The sequence below is a fragment of the Ruditapes philippinarum genome, unplaced genomic scaffold (assembly GCF_026571515.1).
Source record: "Ruditapes philippinarum isolate M1 unplaced genomic scaffold, ASM2657151v2 ctg4834_1_1_1_1, whole genome shotgun sequence".
NCBI lineage: Eukaryota > Metazoa > Mollusca > Bivalvia > Venerida > Veneridae > Ruditapes > Ruditapes philippinarum.
The window spans coordinates 48,682-66,272 of record NW_026858530.1 but is presented as its reverse complement, the minus strand read 5'-3'; the positions used below and the strand labels follow the sequence as shown (position 1 = coordinate 66,272).

The 17,591-nt window shown below is 33.2% G+C and overlaps 1 protein-coding gene across 1 annotated transcript in view; it reads left to right on the top strand.

The window, feature by feature from the left end:
• The window catches only part of LOC132753498 (hemicentin-1-like), a 41,626-nt gene extending 24,247 nt beyond the window's left edge, over positions 1-17,379 (top strand). The window contains exons 7-11 of the mRNA XM_060743977.1: positions 2,052-2,360; positions 2,698-2,982; positions 3,545-3,817; positions 5,211-5,507; positions 17,006-17,379. Of these exons, the coding sequence (XP_060599960.1) occupies positions 2,052-2,360; positions 2,698-2,982; positions 3,545-3,817; positions 5,211-5,507; positions 17,006-17,364 (1,523 nt within the window). The 3' untranslated portion in view covers positions 17,365-17,379. The remainder of the gene's footprint in view (positions 1-2,051; positions 2,361-2,697; positions 2,983-3,544; positions 3,818-5,210; positions 5,508-17,005) is intronic.
• Positions 17,380-17,591: the final 212 nt, after the last annotated feature.

The following is a 17,591-nucleotide window of genomic DNA, read 5'->3' as shown; positions in this document are numbered from 1 at the left end:
TGCAATATTTTAGGTTCAGGAACATTATCATATCAATTTAAGCGTATTATATTATGTCTGTTTTATTTTTCATTTCATGCTTACAGTATTTACTTGAAGCCTTAATAATTAGATCAGCGATATATAGTTTATAGTCTTCGACAAAAGGTGTATTAACCATGAACCTATGGTCAAAATTAGCCCTGTCCAGGGGGTTACCATAATGGTAACTAATGGCCAAACATTATCAGTAGATTATTTACATTGATGTTTACAATAAACTAATTTACAGTCAGACTTATCTATGTTTTGCTATTTGAACCTTTTCTATGGCAAATGTTTGCTGAATCACTTCAGTTTTAATATGCATCGATAGTCAAAAGAATTAATTTTCTCCATTTATCAACTAGTGAAAAAGTACACGTCTGGAATAATGTGCTGATACCATCCAACAATCATTTAATTATTTCTTATACAAGTCATTGTTTCAGTCTTAACTTTCATATGATTTTACATTCTGCTATTTTGCATTGACAGTTTAGGAATGCCTTAATTGATTGTCTTATGATATCTATCAATCTCGCATTGGGGTAGAATTCTTCTAGCCAGTGTTCTTGTCACTGTCATTCTTTTTAATATTTTCTGTGAAATTGACTTCTTCTACACATTTTCAAACATTTAAATTGGAATGGATCAATAAGGCAAAGTTCATGTTTTGTGGACTTTCAGTGCAGAATCATATCAACATTTCATAGGTACATTGTTTCGAGGAAAAAACATTTTGCATTAACCAGTTACAAATATATTTTGGCAACCCTGACCACAACCTTTCTGCAGTTTTTGCCAAAATACCGCTCAGCCAATATCATCAAAACTTTACAGAAATGTACTTCGGGTAGTCACCTTTTAGAATTATTCAAAGTAATATATAACATGCATGATTCTGGTTACCATGGCAGCAGAAAGAAATGAAAACAAAAATATTTTCTTTAAAAGTCCAAGGAGTTAGAGCTGAGATATTTAGCACGGCTCTTCTAGTGGGTGTATCACAAATTTTCTGAAATAAAAGCAATGGTGTCATATCTGGTCTTGCCCTACGGGGTCATTGATTTTCCATAAAATTTTTAGTAAAATCAAAGAAAATCTTTAAAAAGATAGAGCTAAGAAATTCGGCATGAGATATCTCCCAGTGATTTCTACCGAGTTTATTAAAAAAAGCCCATCAGTTGGTCTGAAAGATTGTTTTGATGATATCTATGTCAGGTTTGAATATGGGTCACCTTGGGTTGAAAACTAGGCCACACTGCCCAAATATGAAAGAAAACCTTGTTAACACTCTAGTGGTCACATTTTTGACTCAATTGTCTTGAAACATGGTCAGGATGTTTGTCTTGGTAATTGCTCGGATAAGTTCGATTGGTCAGGTGAGCGATCTATGGCCATCTTGGCCCTCTTGTCATAACAAACGGTAAATGTTCATTGCAACCATCAAACTTTAACTTTCCATAACAATGATTGTATTTACCACTGAAATTCATAGCAGGCACAGACTTCCAGAAAATCTATTTATTTGTGTAGCAAACAGTGACATCTAATAGAACTATTGTTTTCCCTTAGTAATAGCAACCAGTTAAGGTTTTACACTTGCACTGTTTCCGACACGAAAATGAACTTTGTAATATTGGTTTAAGATTTAGGTTTTATTTCTGCTTTATTAATAGCTTTCAATATTACTTGTCCCTTGTAATGGGCAATATTTATATTCAGCTAAGACTTGTAGGATCATCATGGCCCTTTTGTTTTTTATCTTTAACAAAAGATTGTAGCTTTTAACATTTTTCATTTAAAATATATATGTATACTGCTTCTTTTCACATTCTTTTGCACATTTTTCAGACTAATCACACAAATTTCAAAAAAAATAATTTTAAACAAATACATCTTCAAACAAATATGAACTTGCAGATTAATATAATTCATGCCAAATGAATTTAAATTTGAATTCATTATATAAAAGATATATACATCTTTATGTTAATGTTACAGAGTTGTATTGTTTTTGTTATTTATAGTATATGCAACAACACCTACACTAACCAACAAGACAACTGGAAGTATGATATTGCTAGAGACTGATCCCATTACTATGGAATGTATAACATCAGCAACAAGACCAGCTGCCACAGTAACATGGTGGAAAGGTTCATCTAGTCTAACAAAGATACAAAACACAAACATTAATCAAGGAAATCTTATCTCGGTGAAAAGTGTTGTATCATTTACACCTGGAAAAGCTGATGACAGAAAAGTTATTTCATGTCAGTCTGTTGTATCAGGACAAGACAATAGACCCAGTGCACAACAGACTATAACAGTGTTTTGTATGTATTTGTTGAATCATTAATGCTTTTATATGTATACTATTTTTTTATCATTGATAATTGCTAATAAAATGTTTTTTTCCTATCAGGTCACATGTAATATTTATATACTTTACCTTGTTTATTCAAATTTATTTGCAGAATGATTTTTTTTATAGAATTAAATAGTCATTTTTTTCTCTTTGTGAAGGGAAATAAAAATTAGACACACATCATGTTATTTGTGGTGCAACTATAAGCAGTGAATATTGATAATGTAAAAGGGTGTTTTGTTTGTTTTTAATAAGTTTTCATGACTTAAATAAATTGCTTTGTACAAACATGTTATTTACTTCAGGGCCTCCAGCTACTCCATCTATACCAACATCAGAATTTCCTTTCCTAGAAAATCAGACAGGAAAAAGCATTTACTGCTCTTCTCAAGATTATGGTAATCCAGCATCTACAGCAAGATGGAATAAACAATATGGCACACCTGACAACAGTGATTCAAGAAAACTACATTTGCCAACTATGACGTCACAGATGGATGGTTCTTCTGTATCTTGTCAGCTTGATAATTATTTTACACTGGTCAAAGGATCAACTATAAAGTCTCCACCTGTAAAATTAGAAGTGGAATGTAAGTAACCACCAGTACAATTGTCATGTCTGTTTCCTACAGTTTTGTACATATTTCATAATTTGGTTATAAAGTGAAACATATTAGAGTTGTTAGCATTAGCATTATATTCAGCAGAATAACTTGTTTTTGTCAGATATACAGATAATGTTAAGAAATCCTTGCTTTTTGACTTAGGTTCCTACTTGCTCATCCAGTGGATAGTTCTTGGAAACTGTTTACCTTGTTGCAGACATTGTGTTACCTTTGTAGCAACGACCTGTTCTTAAGCTGTGTTTTTTATGTAGATCAAAGTCTGCATGCATGTTTAACACTGCCATTATTGAAACCTATCAAGACAAAATGTAATATCACATCAAAATAGAGGCATTAATTCTGTAAATCTTTCAATGCCACCCTCAAATGTTTACCGTAAAAAGGATAAATATACATAATTAACATCCAGTGTTACACAGATAATCTGTTTGAAATGTTTATAATTTTCTGTATTGTACCAAGTGTTAAATAATTTTGAATTAGATTATATCATTCGGAATAAAAAGCAGTATTCTTATCATAACAGATAATCCAATAACCCACACTATGGTAGATGGAATAATTACGAAGTCTGTGACAAGAAACGAGGGTCAGACATTGTCAATACTGTGTAATGCCACAGGAAACCCAACACCAACAGTAAAATGGATTAGGCAAAGCGCAAGCAGTTCCAGTTTGACATTTCATGATATTGATCGCAATAATCATGGAATATATACATGTAGAGCTGAGGCAACCTCGGAAAAATATAGAAACCATGATTTTGTTACAGAGACAATTATAGATGTAATTGTTAATCGTAAGTAAATTATCTTATCAATGGTATTGGTTATTTCCATTGAAGTAAATTTAACCCATTGATGTACACATATTTGTACACGAGACAATTACCTGAGTTTATATCACAACCAACTGTATGTATGAAATGATAAATAGTTTCAGACTTGAAAAGATTTAGTTTTCCTCTCGGAAGGATTGGCCTGTTTCATGCTGATAAGGGTAATAGAAATAAGTTTGTTTTTGTAAGACAAATATTTTACACTGAACTCAATAAGAAATAGCTTTTTCGCTCAAAAGTACACAATTGCTCATGGCTTTAGTACACAATTGCTCATGGCTTTTACCTTTGTTTCAACTTAAGGTATTTTTGGACTTGCTTTAACGACTCGAGTACTACGATTAGTTTACCATGTTGTTCTCTTGGCAGTATATAAATATTGCATGGGTTTGTGGGTAACAGTAAAAATATCACCCGCAGGAAAATACTGTTACCAGAGGCGTTAGGGATGATATTTTAACTGTTACTAACAAATCCATGTTTCATATTTTTATTAACCCGACCAAATACTGTGATGATCTGAAATTGTCAACTAAATATACTGTAACAAAATCAAACCAAAAGTAATAATAATTAAACTGTCATTACCGTGTACTGTAGGCCTACTACAGAAGTTTTTTTCTTTTTTCCTTTAGGCAAGTGCTTTTATTTACCAATCATAAACATAAAATAAACTGCGTTTTAGTTAGAAATAAAACACTTACATTTTATACGGTTATGATCTGTGAAATCTGATCCTTCCGTATCTAAAATACTCTTCGCATGGTTTTTGTCAAAGCGCATTTACAAAATAACGATGATATCCTCTGTCGGTCCACCATATCTGTAACGTTTCACTGATTAAAATCGTTAAATAATCATTTGTTGCATGCTTTAATCCTCTGCATAATCAAGGTTGACACATAATTAGTCACATTGCAATTTCTTCCGATAAAAATGTATGTTTACTTTTTGACTATTCAACAAAAATATATAAAAAATAGACCATGTGACCAGATTTTATACTGTTAAATAGATCTGTTACGGTAACCTATAAAACAGTTCAAACGTGTAAGTCACATGGTACACTTGCATCAGCAGTAAGAATAACTCCCAATTAACTTTACGAAAACAGTGAGGGGTAATAATATAAAATATTAAATGTTTTGTAAATTACCAAATATAAATAGAATGTCATTCCGAGGATAAACTCACTATCCACAATATTTTTGTTTTATGTGATTGTATACAATTCAATTAAATAATCGGTAAAAGTGTTAATGGGATTTCAATATTATCTCTATATATTTGCCTTTTGATATCCTTAGCAAACAAATACAAAGTCTGATACAGTGTTATTATATTATCTATTTAGATGCCCCAAACGTATCTGTGCTTATAAGCGAAGCAGATCCTGTAGAAAACAAAAGTTTACAAATAAGTTGTCATGCTTCTGGACGACCAGCCAACTATACATTTACATCGATGGTGCAGACATGGAGGAGAATTAAGATATCAAATACACATTTACCAGGAAATTTTAATGGCGTGATCAACATTCAGAAACTTCAGCTTCAAGATAGTGGAACATATATATGCCATGTGAATAATGGTATAACAGATAGAAACCAGCAACTTGACCAGTTTGGAAAAACTGACGTTTCTGTCAAAGGTTAGTATAATTATTAACCATCTTTTTGTTCAGTTTGTTCTCCATGTTATTTCTATATAGAAATATATTATACGTAGATAAATACGTAAATCTTTATTAAGCATATGGTTTGCTATATAAAACTTTATTTTATCGGATTCAGTAAATTATAAGCAATATCAGACTTGGTTGGATATAGCGATATGGTTTAAGTAATTTTAGATGTAAACCTAAATTAAAATTTCACCTTATCAAGGAGTCCTTTGTCACGAGTTAGTAAATAATGTCTGACTTATTTTAATGCAAAACAGAATGTTACTAAAACCACCTTCGGGCCTGTTTTTCGGTCATTTTATTATTAGTTTTTTTTAATTCCTTATCAATTACAAATTATTTCCTATTGTTCAATCATTTATTTGTTTTTTTTTTTTGTATTGCTTAATATCAGTTACATTTTTTTTATCATTTTAGTGATAAGCCTGTCCGTGCTCTGCCTTGTGCCCTGTCCTGTTTTTGTTTGGGGTCCGCCTGGGCTCCTTGCCAGTGGTTCTTGTTGCTGGGTCATGTGGGGGTTGCGTTCATTAAACCTGCCTTTCCTTGTTGATCTTGTTTATCATATTAAACGTGTTAACATTTTAAATTAAATTGCTAAACGAAATTGATGCGACGAACAAGAAAGGACATTATGTCTGAATGCTGTTGCTGTCACAAAGGTAGAAAAGGTAAATCAGATCGGTGACATATTTTTGGATAATAACTTCTAATTATTATCAGAGACATTTTTTTTGAAGATTAATGTTAAACACAATACTTATTTGAGAATAATGATTAAGGTTAATACAAAATCAAATTTGAAAAGAAAAAAATGATAATAAAGATCAACATGGCAAGGCGACGTTCACAGAATGCAGCCCCCGACACACGCCAGCAGGGCACCTAGAAGGCACATAACTAAAAATCGGGAGAGGACACAAGGGCGGTGACAGGGGGGCCGGGATGTGTAAATAGTAAAATAATAAGAACAAATTTAATAATATACAGTTTCATTTTAGAGTTACAGAACGTGGATCAAGACCATTAATTGTTATTCAAAAGACATGAATTAAGTTTCAGGTCAAACTTACTTTCAGTCGCTCTGAACCTTGGTTTTGCATGCTTTACTTAAACTGATATTTTTTTAAAAGGCCATTAAATTTAGTTTTTATTTAGTCAGATTGATGGTCTTCGGAATAATAATGACTCCTAGTTATGGAACGGAAGACAAATAATAGGTTTCAAGTGAAAACATTCAGATATGTTTTTCGAAAACCTTTCATGACATGCTAAACTCTAATTAAGGAATTTCTATGTTCATAAAGGGTCATCAATAAGGCAAAATCAATATCAAGAGCTTTTGTTCAAACAAATACTTTCAGTAAATTTGAAAATCGATGCTGCTTGAAAACCTGTTAAATTTTCTTTTAAGCTGCATGCCTCCAGATGAACCAAAATATTAAAAAATATCAAACTTGAGAGAAATGTACTAAAAGTAAGTAAAGTAAAATAATCCAACACATTAGTAATAATAAATGTAGCATAAATAACTGACTATGCAGTATTTATCATAAGTTTTTGCATATTGTGACCTCTTCTTACATTGGTCGTAAGTACCATTTGCAATGTGTAAATTATTTTCGGCGTTCACTTCACAATTATATATTTTACTTTTAATAAACTTTAAAAAAAAATTGCAAGAAAAATCACAGGCTGCATTGAGTTCACATTAGATTTCATCAAGTCCAAATCAAAACTTGAACCAGTTCTAGTGAATAAAGTACAAATAAAGGCGACGTTTAGAGAAACGAGGCCCTAAAGACATGTCCCAATTTTCCAGTGAATATCTTAAATATGTTTTAAGATTGATACTGCATAAGTCTTCTTTTGCAGAAAATTCTGAAGTTCACAAATTGCAATGAGTTATTACTTTGAAAAGTTACCACAAATGAGCATAAGTCAGTTTTCAATTTAGGTTACATTTTTTACCTTAACTAGTATTGTTCTAAGTTAGCAACGACTTATAAATGTATCAAAATGCATGCTAGAGTATTTAGCATTTGGCAGATATTTCCTCTTATGGAGGATCTCATAGACATGTGCAAATGACAAACAAATATCTTTGCTTTATGAAATAAATTGTCGATCAAGAATATTCATGCAAAAATTTACCAAAGTGTTCGGCAACACCCGGATAAGTAGTATAACCCTGACCATATTTCCTTTGAAAACTCAAGCTAAAATAACACCAGCAATACGTTTTAGAACAAAAATGTGACAAACAACTTTCATACTATTATTTATTTGCTCAAGCAATCTGTAGGACGAACTAAATTTCCTTTCTTAAATATGTTATATTTTCCCATTTGAGATCGTTCAGCACGACATGATTGTTGTCAGTGCATGTTTTTTTTGTAGTTCTGGTTCTTTTCCTAAATTTGAATACTGTTTAATCACCCTTAGGATATTTTCCCTGCCTATAATTTGCTTGTTATATGCAAGTTTTTTTTATTTACAAAAGTAACTTTAAATAAGCAAAAGAAGAAGATTTAAAAAGAGGTTGTTGGAACTGCCACATGTGAAAGTTGTCTTTACCTTGCGGATCTTTGTTATCCCTTTTTTAAGAAAACATTAAAGCAAAACATATTTGTTCTGAATTGAAATTTGAATGTTTAATGCGACTTTGACTTTCAAAATTCCATTTTATTTAGAGTCGCTCATTGTTCTCTCGTTTAGGGCAAAAACATTCTTTTACTTGGGGAACATACTTCGCTTTTCATGGAATTGCAGTACTGTGTCACATTGAAGGTTCCATGATAACCGCCGCATGAACACGTCTGCGGATGTTTCTAAACTCAAAATTTTACCATTTTCGTGTTAAATGTTGGATTCTGCTTAAGCCGGTGCATCGGGGCGTGGACGGTAACTTGCACTTTCCAGTCTTTCCTTCACTCTTTACAATAAAGGACCAATATAAAAACAAACTCATAAATGCTTAGCCGGACAAGCATGAATTGTTAGATAACGTGGCTCATCATTCGACAACAAAATATTGACATATGAATCAACAAATGATTGTTATTTCTCATGATACAAAACCATTCACAAATTCACAATACTTTCATAATGATCACGGTTGACTCGCCCAGGAAAAACCAGAGACAAAAAACTTTTACTTTTAAAACATTTACTCTGAAAACCTGTTCCCACTTGTCAAATGTCATACCGCTGAGTGTTGGGACTCACTCTTACATAGATGCAACCTACTTATTATCTCATTGTTTTAAACTGAACATTAAACATATAATATAACATTAAAAAGAAAATGCAACATAAACCAATCTGATCAATTTAAATTGATAATATAATTATTTAAGTTCCATGTGTTTGTCTACAATAGCGTAAAATGATGCCCGACATAAACTTAAAAAAGATTTTTTTTTCAATAATTGCAGCAAATAATCAATATAGATATCCAATCCCTGACCTTAAGTCATAATATTATACTTAAAAGAAAAATTGGATAAAACCGACTGAACAATGCGCTAGTGTCCGGTGATTGAGTTAAACCTACTGTAAAATCCTTATATATACTAACACGATACCGCACGCATAACACGTGCAGATACTATATACATTACAAAAACTGACCATTACCATATTGTGTATACGCATCGTTAAGACAATATTTTCACGCTATACTTGAACGAAACGCGTGCAATTTTAGTCTTTCCTTCACTCTTTACAATAACCTTAATAAAGGACCAATATAAAAACAAACTCATAAATGCTTTGCCGGACAAGCATGTAGACATTAAAAATTAAGGACTTTACGTTCACGTAGCGTTAATATGTTTCCGAGTCAATTAAAGAAGAAGCATCTTAGAAACCTCAAGTCGTCTAGACAAAGAATCCGCAACATAGCCATCTTTACTACTATCGGACTTCCACCGACCATGACGCTTCCAACATCTTTCATTTACCCCGGCATTAGCAGCTACAGTAGCTCCACCGGATCTAAGCGAGTGCAAGCCAATATTTTAATTACCCGTAAAAGGACGTAACCTTTCTAAAATGCACTCTCTACCCCTTGTATATCTTAACGGCTCATTCTTTTATAATTACTTCCTGATCTAAAACAAGGCCTAAATAAAAATTTATCATCAGAAACATATTATTCTAGTAATAAACATATACCGTTTTAACATGGTAAAAGGACATGCGACGGTCTTGCCTTTGGAAATAACAACTTCGCTACCTAAACGATATTGATCAGTTTTACATTTTGAAATTTTTAGAGACATATAATCTTCAAAATTTTTTTTACATCATTACATTTCAGTGAACTAAGTTCGTCAAATCTCAGAAAACCCGAAAAACTTAAAAGAATCATACATAGATCTCTTATAAATAAAATATCTCTTGAGTTTTCAAATTCGTTACAAATGCTTATCAATACTTCTGCATTTAAAGGCTCCTTTTTGTTAACTACTTTAACGTGAGTTCGTTTCGCAGATTCTAATAAATTGTTAACAAACAAATTGTCAGTGGGATCCGGAAGTCCCTTTAAACCATGTGCCCATTTAATGCTACATACAGTCGCTGACATAACACTAGCCGAATTCATTTTATCCAAAAGATCAGTCAAATATAAAGCTATGTGTATAGGTGACGCAGGTACAGAGTTTCTTCCCTTTTCCTTAATGAAATTTCCCCACTTTTTAAAATATGGATAAATATTTAACGTTTGTATTATCACTACGTGAATTCGATAGTTGTTCAGCCATTTTACGAGGTAAATCTCCAAAACCTTCTGGAGATACACCTTCCTCATATATGTTGTCGATGATAGCCTCTTCTATTTTCAAACCTGAAAAAATAAAACGAAATTAAACACCTGTTTCTATTCTTAACGCCATCAACCCAAATTTTAAAGGCTTCCCATCAAAAATACAGTTCCTACCCCTACCACGCCTAGTCAACACGCTAGGCTTTCAGAACAGAAAACTGTCTTTTATAAACGAAGCATAATCTTTTCCGTTCGGAAATATTAACGGCCAATAATTTGCAGATCTCCAAATGGGAACAATTAGCGTACAAGTACATATATCTGAAATAGCTTTTTCTATGCATTTAATGATAAGCCTAGGTGGTCGAACCAACCAATTTACATGGCCCGCCCATGTTTGTTTAAAAGCATTTATACCGCTCGTATTCGGACATCAAAATCTCGAATTAAAAGCCTGACACTTCGTTTTAAAGTCGCAAGCAAACCTATCAATAGAGTGGTGCCCCCATTTCTGTTCAAGTGCAAAAAATATCCAATCAAGCACCGCCCACTCATCGCTATCACAGCACCTGCTCAAAAAATTTGCCTCCGTATTTATCGACCTAGGTACCCATTCAGGCAGTAAAATGATTTCACTTCTTCTGCAAATTTTATCTACATTCAAAGCAATTTTTTGCAAATGCGGCTTAAAACTACCAGTACTAAGAATAACCGGTACCTTTTTAGTATCAGTCTTCCATATAACAGATTTCCCCTTTAGACCATTAAGATTACTTAATAGCATCAAGTTCTCTCCACATGGAGCTCGTCATACTCTCGGACTCGGACCAACTTCCGGTGACCTCGCTATCGGTCATACCCTCTATATAGCCCCCAAAACCGACGTCACTTGCATCGATGAACACTGTACTCTCGTACATACAAAAATTAACTGCATTATCTATATCGCAAAAATTCATTTTTTTTACATGTTCCTTCCAGAACAACATTTCTGATAAAGCATCAGCATTTATAGAAACAGGAGCATTCCAGTCTGCCATTTGATTCAAACATGCATACATAGCACGTGACCTCAGTCTCACTATCTGTCCTACAACACTTTTCATAGACATTAACTGGCCAATGAGACACGCCAACTTTCGTGCATGAATCAAAGTTGAACCCTCAGTCACATTCTAAATAATAGAACATAACAAAATCTCAAAACGTTTTATTCTTTCATCTGTAACAGATATATTGCCTAATTGTGTATCCCAAACAAAATCAAGCCAGACGACAGTTTGTGAAGGTTCCCAAAAACATTTATCGTCTGCTAATAAAAACCCAAATGCCTGCAAGTCATTTCTAATAAAATCACTCAAAACAGAAGATTTTTCAAAGGAAACGTCCCCTATCATACCATCATCTAGAAAAAGTACAATCCTATGGCCCATAGAGCGCCAATACTTAACAACTTCCCTTAATACTTTTGTAAAGATATACCCTGCTACACATATACCAAAAGGCAATACATTAAATATGGAAAATGTTTTTATACCACCTTCTTCCCATGAAAACCCTAAAATGTTCGATGGTTCAAAATTCAAAATTTTACTATTTCATGTTTAAATGTTGAATTCTGCTTAAGCCGGTGCTAGGGGGCGTGGACGGTAACTTGCACTTGCCAGTACCGTCCATGAACAGGCTCAATCAAACCGAGCCTGCAACATTTTCAATTTTGCCGTGTTGGGCTTTCTTTAGGGATTCTGTATTTATCTATTTTCTGAATATCTCAATATGGTGGTAAGCAGACTTTAAAACAAATGTGAATAAGTAATTTCCAGTAGAAAATAATGATTTTGCTACTAATTGATCTTTAAATGTACATCTATATTTGAATAAATCAAGATTCACGTGTCTACAATCTAATACCAAACGGGGCTTCCCGGACCTGCTAAAAGCAACGGTTAAAGGATTAACTACATGTGGGGCAGTTGTAACCTCTGAGATACACCCCTTGACTAAAATAATTTTTTAATTTCTTCAAAAACAAAAATACGATTTTCCAGCGCAGACTTATTATTTTTTTAAACTTTTTTTCTCAGGTAAAGCTTTCAGGGGCAGCTTAAAGCCTTCTTTTATAACCTCCGATACAAAGCTACTTGTGCTTGCTTTTTCCCAATGAGAAATATTTTCCCGCAGTTTGCCAACTTGAGATAGAACCTTTTCATAATTCTCTCTTGATCTACTATCAAAAACTGACTTATCCGACAAATTATTCAAAAATGAAACAGGATTTACATAAAATCTACTTATCTGAGACGCTTTAGCATCCTGTACCTCTGAAGATCTCATCTTACAGTCAGCCTGCCAATGCCCTGGTTACCCACAACAAAAACACAAGCCCGGTTTTCGACCTATCGTCTGAATACGAGCGTCACGGCCGATTGTGAACTGGTTGCCGGAACTACATATGGAGTATTCCGCTTTGACCTGGCCCGCCTTTCCTGCTTGGCTTTACGGTACGCATGTAGCTGGGCTCGATACATCCGAATCTTCGGCTAGCGGGTGTGCCTCATATTCATTTACAACCCTCCAGCCCAAATCAGTTGAGTCAGCTAACTTAATAAGTTTTTGACGGTGAATAAGAGTGCTCATACCTTCGACAACTTTCTGCCGAACTACCTCTGCTTTTGACGAACCCTCAGTTACCATGTCACTAAGCTGACCCTCTGCTTCACGTAGACTGCCCAACACTTGAAATTAATCTCAAACTGCTCCTCATTTCCTTTCTTTCGAAATTGATAATTGTCATTGGAAACAAAGCTCTGTTGAAATTTAGCTATCTGAGCCTCAGCAAGCTGTTTCCGCGTTTCACAAATCTTCGTTTCAAAAACAGCCAACTTATTTGAAACAAGAGCCTCCATCCTAGTCAATAATTGATTTTCTTCTGCCACGTGGTCCGCACAACAAATCTCAAAAATTGGATAAAACCGACTGAACAATGCGCTAGTGTCCGGTAGACTGAGTTAAACCTACTGTAAAATCCTTATACAGTGTATATACTAACACGATACCGCACGCATAACACGTGCAGATACTATATACATTACAAAAACTGACAATTACCATAGTGTGTATATGCATCGTTTAGACAATATTTTCACGCTATACTTGAACGAAACGCGTGAAAATTTTAGTACCGTCCATAAACAGGCTCAATCAAACCGAGCCTGCAACATTTTCAATTTTGTTGTGTTGGACTTTCTTTAGGGATTGTGTTTTTCTCTATTTGACAGTTATTTGTTTTCATGTTCATTCAGGTCATACATGTATTTTTCAACATGGTAATTGAGGGTGTGTGCGCGTGTGTGTGTGATTTGTTTTGTTTTGTTGTTGTTGTGTGCGTGTGATTCTTTTATTTTTAACGGATAACAAATAATACTTTAAGTATAAATTAGTGATTACATATCAATATTTCTCAAATAGAATTAGTCAGGACGGCAAAGCCGTTTATAAATTTAATGAATAATTAATTTAATAAAGTAAGTGCTTACACACTTACCAATTAGGCTTTTGAAATTATTTTTATTCACCGTGATCTAATTAAATAGAAAAAGTGATAGAAGCCGATTTACCAAACTAATGATGGTTTTTTGGAATTTCAATACAAATTAATCACAGTTCAAACAAACATGTACAATATTCTCGAATCTACTTTAATGCACTAGTGAAGTACTACCAATTTCCATTGGATCGCATGTTTTTCATGTCCCGTGGCGCACAGAATATAAAAATATGTGCACGGCTGCCTGAAAAGTCCGAAATACCTCTTTATGTACGATCATTTTTTTTAAATATCATTCATCCATCCGTGATTAAAACATGCCATACAAACATTTTGTAAATCCTAAAGGATTTAATTAAGATTAATGAGTTCAAATACAATATAATTTCTCTTTTTGAATTGATATAAAAATAAAATGTAATTAAGAAATATATGAAAACGTAGTTAGAACATCAGCCGTAAATCTGTATCGTTGACCTTTTGTCCATTTAAGAAAACCTGAGCATATTATGTTGAGCATTTCGTAACGATCGCTGTCAATGTTCTGACTAACCACTTCAAAACAGTATTGGGGTTATTTAAGTAAATACTCTTAAATAAACAAAAAGGTTATTTCTTGATCGTCGTTGGTACATTTTTAAAAAAGTATCGAGAACCTTCAAAATGCTTCACAACTCATCATCAATTATAACAAGATTTAGACGTTAGATGAATGACTTTGACATGCTTACAGGAACAGTCAAGAACTAGCATAACCGTGTTCCTTTTTGTTTGTTTTTTTCCTTGTTGTCTTTTTAAAGATCCTGTAAAATTTTTTTCTATGGTTTTATATCATAAATTTAATGCTCAAATGAAGATTTATTAACATTGTAAGTTCGTTCCAAAAAACATAATTTGTAAAAATATTACCGAATTACCGGACATTTCATGTACAGTACGCTCAGCTCGGCTTTTGCAAAACCCTCGTGTCCCCGCGGACGTGACTCATCGCGGACGAAAATTTGCTCGACAGAAAATTTTCACCACCGCGGACATAAATCTACAGCCGTAAGCGTTTACCCCGCGGAACACTGTGGTTAATTGCGGGGGAACGCAGTGGTCAATCTCCGTGGACTGCGGTGGTATTCATCATGAAAACCGTTGAATTTCACAAGTATTTTATGGAACTTGTAAACTTTATGAAAAACATGTAATAGTACAGTTAAGAATTTATATTAGAGTCTACTAAAATAATTTATTTGCCTTTATTTTCCATTTCAGAATGTTTTCAGACGTTAATTTCAGAAGTTTCCCTGACCCCGATTATTTAAGTTAACGTAAAAATGCATCTATTTCCGTGTGAATAGACATATTTTTTTGAAATGACAAGCTGTTCGGGCCCGTTTTAAAAAAAAAAGTTATTTCACCAGGTATTTTCCGTATCTTTCCAGTAAATCCGATCGTTCAATCAGTTACAGGTGTAAACGTATTTTTTTATACAAATGAGTATCCCTATTTACCGACAAGAACCGTCAAGGACCGACAATAACCCATGTGTTGTTAATAAACATGTACTCGTACATATTTAATACATGCAAGGCTTTTTCATTTTCTTTTAATCTGAGTGTTTGTTTTTTGTTTCGTTTTTTTATATATGGAAAATTAAAAATATGGTGACCGACAAGAAAAAAAATCTGATGTAACGCGTGTTACATTCGGAGATTGGCGAGTAAAATTTTTTAACTCTATTCTAATATTTCATCGTAGATTGTAAAAGTTTGGGGTGCTGTTATTTTTGTTGCAAGACATGAAATAAACATGGGGATGTTGTAAGAAATGTACTGTTAAAATTCAGAACTGTATCAAACATTGTAAAATTGAGGGAACACTGTTTTTTTGTAGAAATATGTGTTTTCCGTTGACTAAAACATTCGGAGATTGGCGAGTACAATTTCTAAACTCTATTCTAATATTTCATCGTAGATTGTAAAAATTTGGGATGCTGTTATTTTTGTTGCAAGACATGAAATAAACATGGGGATGTAGTAAGAAATGTACTGTTACAATAAGAACTGTATCATAACCAAAGAAATATCTTTTATATCAAAGAAAAAGCATCCTCAGTAACTCAGGCCGTATACCGGTATCGGTATTAAAAAGCATTATTACGGATAGTGTACCGTGGGTTCTGGCGATGAGAAAATAAACAATTAAAGTTATTTTAAAAATGCAAGGACTGCGTATAAATTACTTATTCTTCATGTTAAAATAAAAGTATATCCACGGTCATAGATTGATGTAAGTTTTTTTGTTTGTTTACTTTTTTCTTTTCTTAGATTAACTTATTCTGACCCCGCGTTACCCCACAAAACTCGAATGACTGATTTTAACGATAATATGACTGCAATCGTCGGATTTTGGTACGCGGTGGAAACAACTAGACCCCGTGGATCGCGGGGGAAATGATTGTTTTTATCGCGGACCTCCACCGCGTTTATCCGCGGTAGAAAAAAATCGTCCGCGGTGGTATCGTGGAAAAGGCAAAAGCCGCGGTGAGCGTACTGTTAGTAAAGGGAGGTAATTAAGAATTTATTTTCTATAAAGTCAAGTTTTTCAATAAGAAATGAATGCATATACTCGTATTTTAATGATAACATAAAATGTGGACAAATATTTGCAGTACATATTTTACATATTCTTCGATGTTTGAAAATTGTTTTAGAAGCATAATTATTTACAAATATAAAATTTACATAAGTGTGGTAACAACATAGGATCTTTAATGTTCGGACAAAATTAACACTATGTGGCTATGACAATATTGTAAATGAAAATATTCCTGCATTATTTCACAACATGTATATTGTTATGATTAATTTTAAAAAAACCTTCACTGTCAAAGTTCCATGTAATGTATACCGTCTATAAAGTAAAAGATATATAACCTCATTCGGCAAGGTTTTTTTAAGAATGATTAATAACGAATATTATCCAAAAACAAGATTGTAAAAGTTCCCAACAATTAACGGGTAACCAAATAATTTAATTTCAGAAAGCAGTACACGGAGAAGTGTGTAACATTTTAACATCGAAATACAATAAAGAAGGAAAAACATGTCATGTTATTCCTTTGCATCGTAACATAAAATAAAATTGTTTTCATGTTTTCAGTTTGTCCTAAAGTCCTTCTAGAGGATGGTTATAAATTTGCTGGAGCGTCAGGAAAGCCTGTAAATTTAACTATACCATTCTTTAGTTATCCAGGCATAAAGGAAGTGAATTTTCAATTTCAAAATGGAACAGTAATCAGGAACTCTAATAAGTATACAATATCTTACACACGTAAATATGTGACAACGAAATTCTATGATAAGACAGTGGAATTGGAAGGATATGTTGCAATACTCAGAATAGAGAAAGAAGAACAAAAAGACTTTGTTAATTACACCCTGGTGCTTAAAAATGGCGTAGGAGAACAGACAAACTGGAATATACATCATATATCAGAAAGTATGTTTTTTATTCATTGAAGGAATAAATATGTTTTACTGTTTAACTTATATATTTCTAAAATGTTGCGACATTTCATCTGTGTTAGCAACGCCTAAGCGATAAAAAAAAAAACAAGAAAAAATAAAGAAGAAATAACAATATGATACAATTGAGTACAATAAAATTCAGCATAGTTTTATAGCTGCATGTAACTGTATAATACTTAAGATACACGCATACAAATCATTTTATTCCAATGATTGCC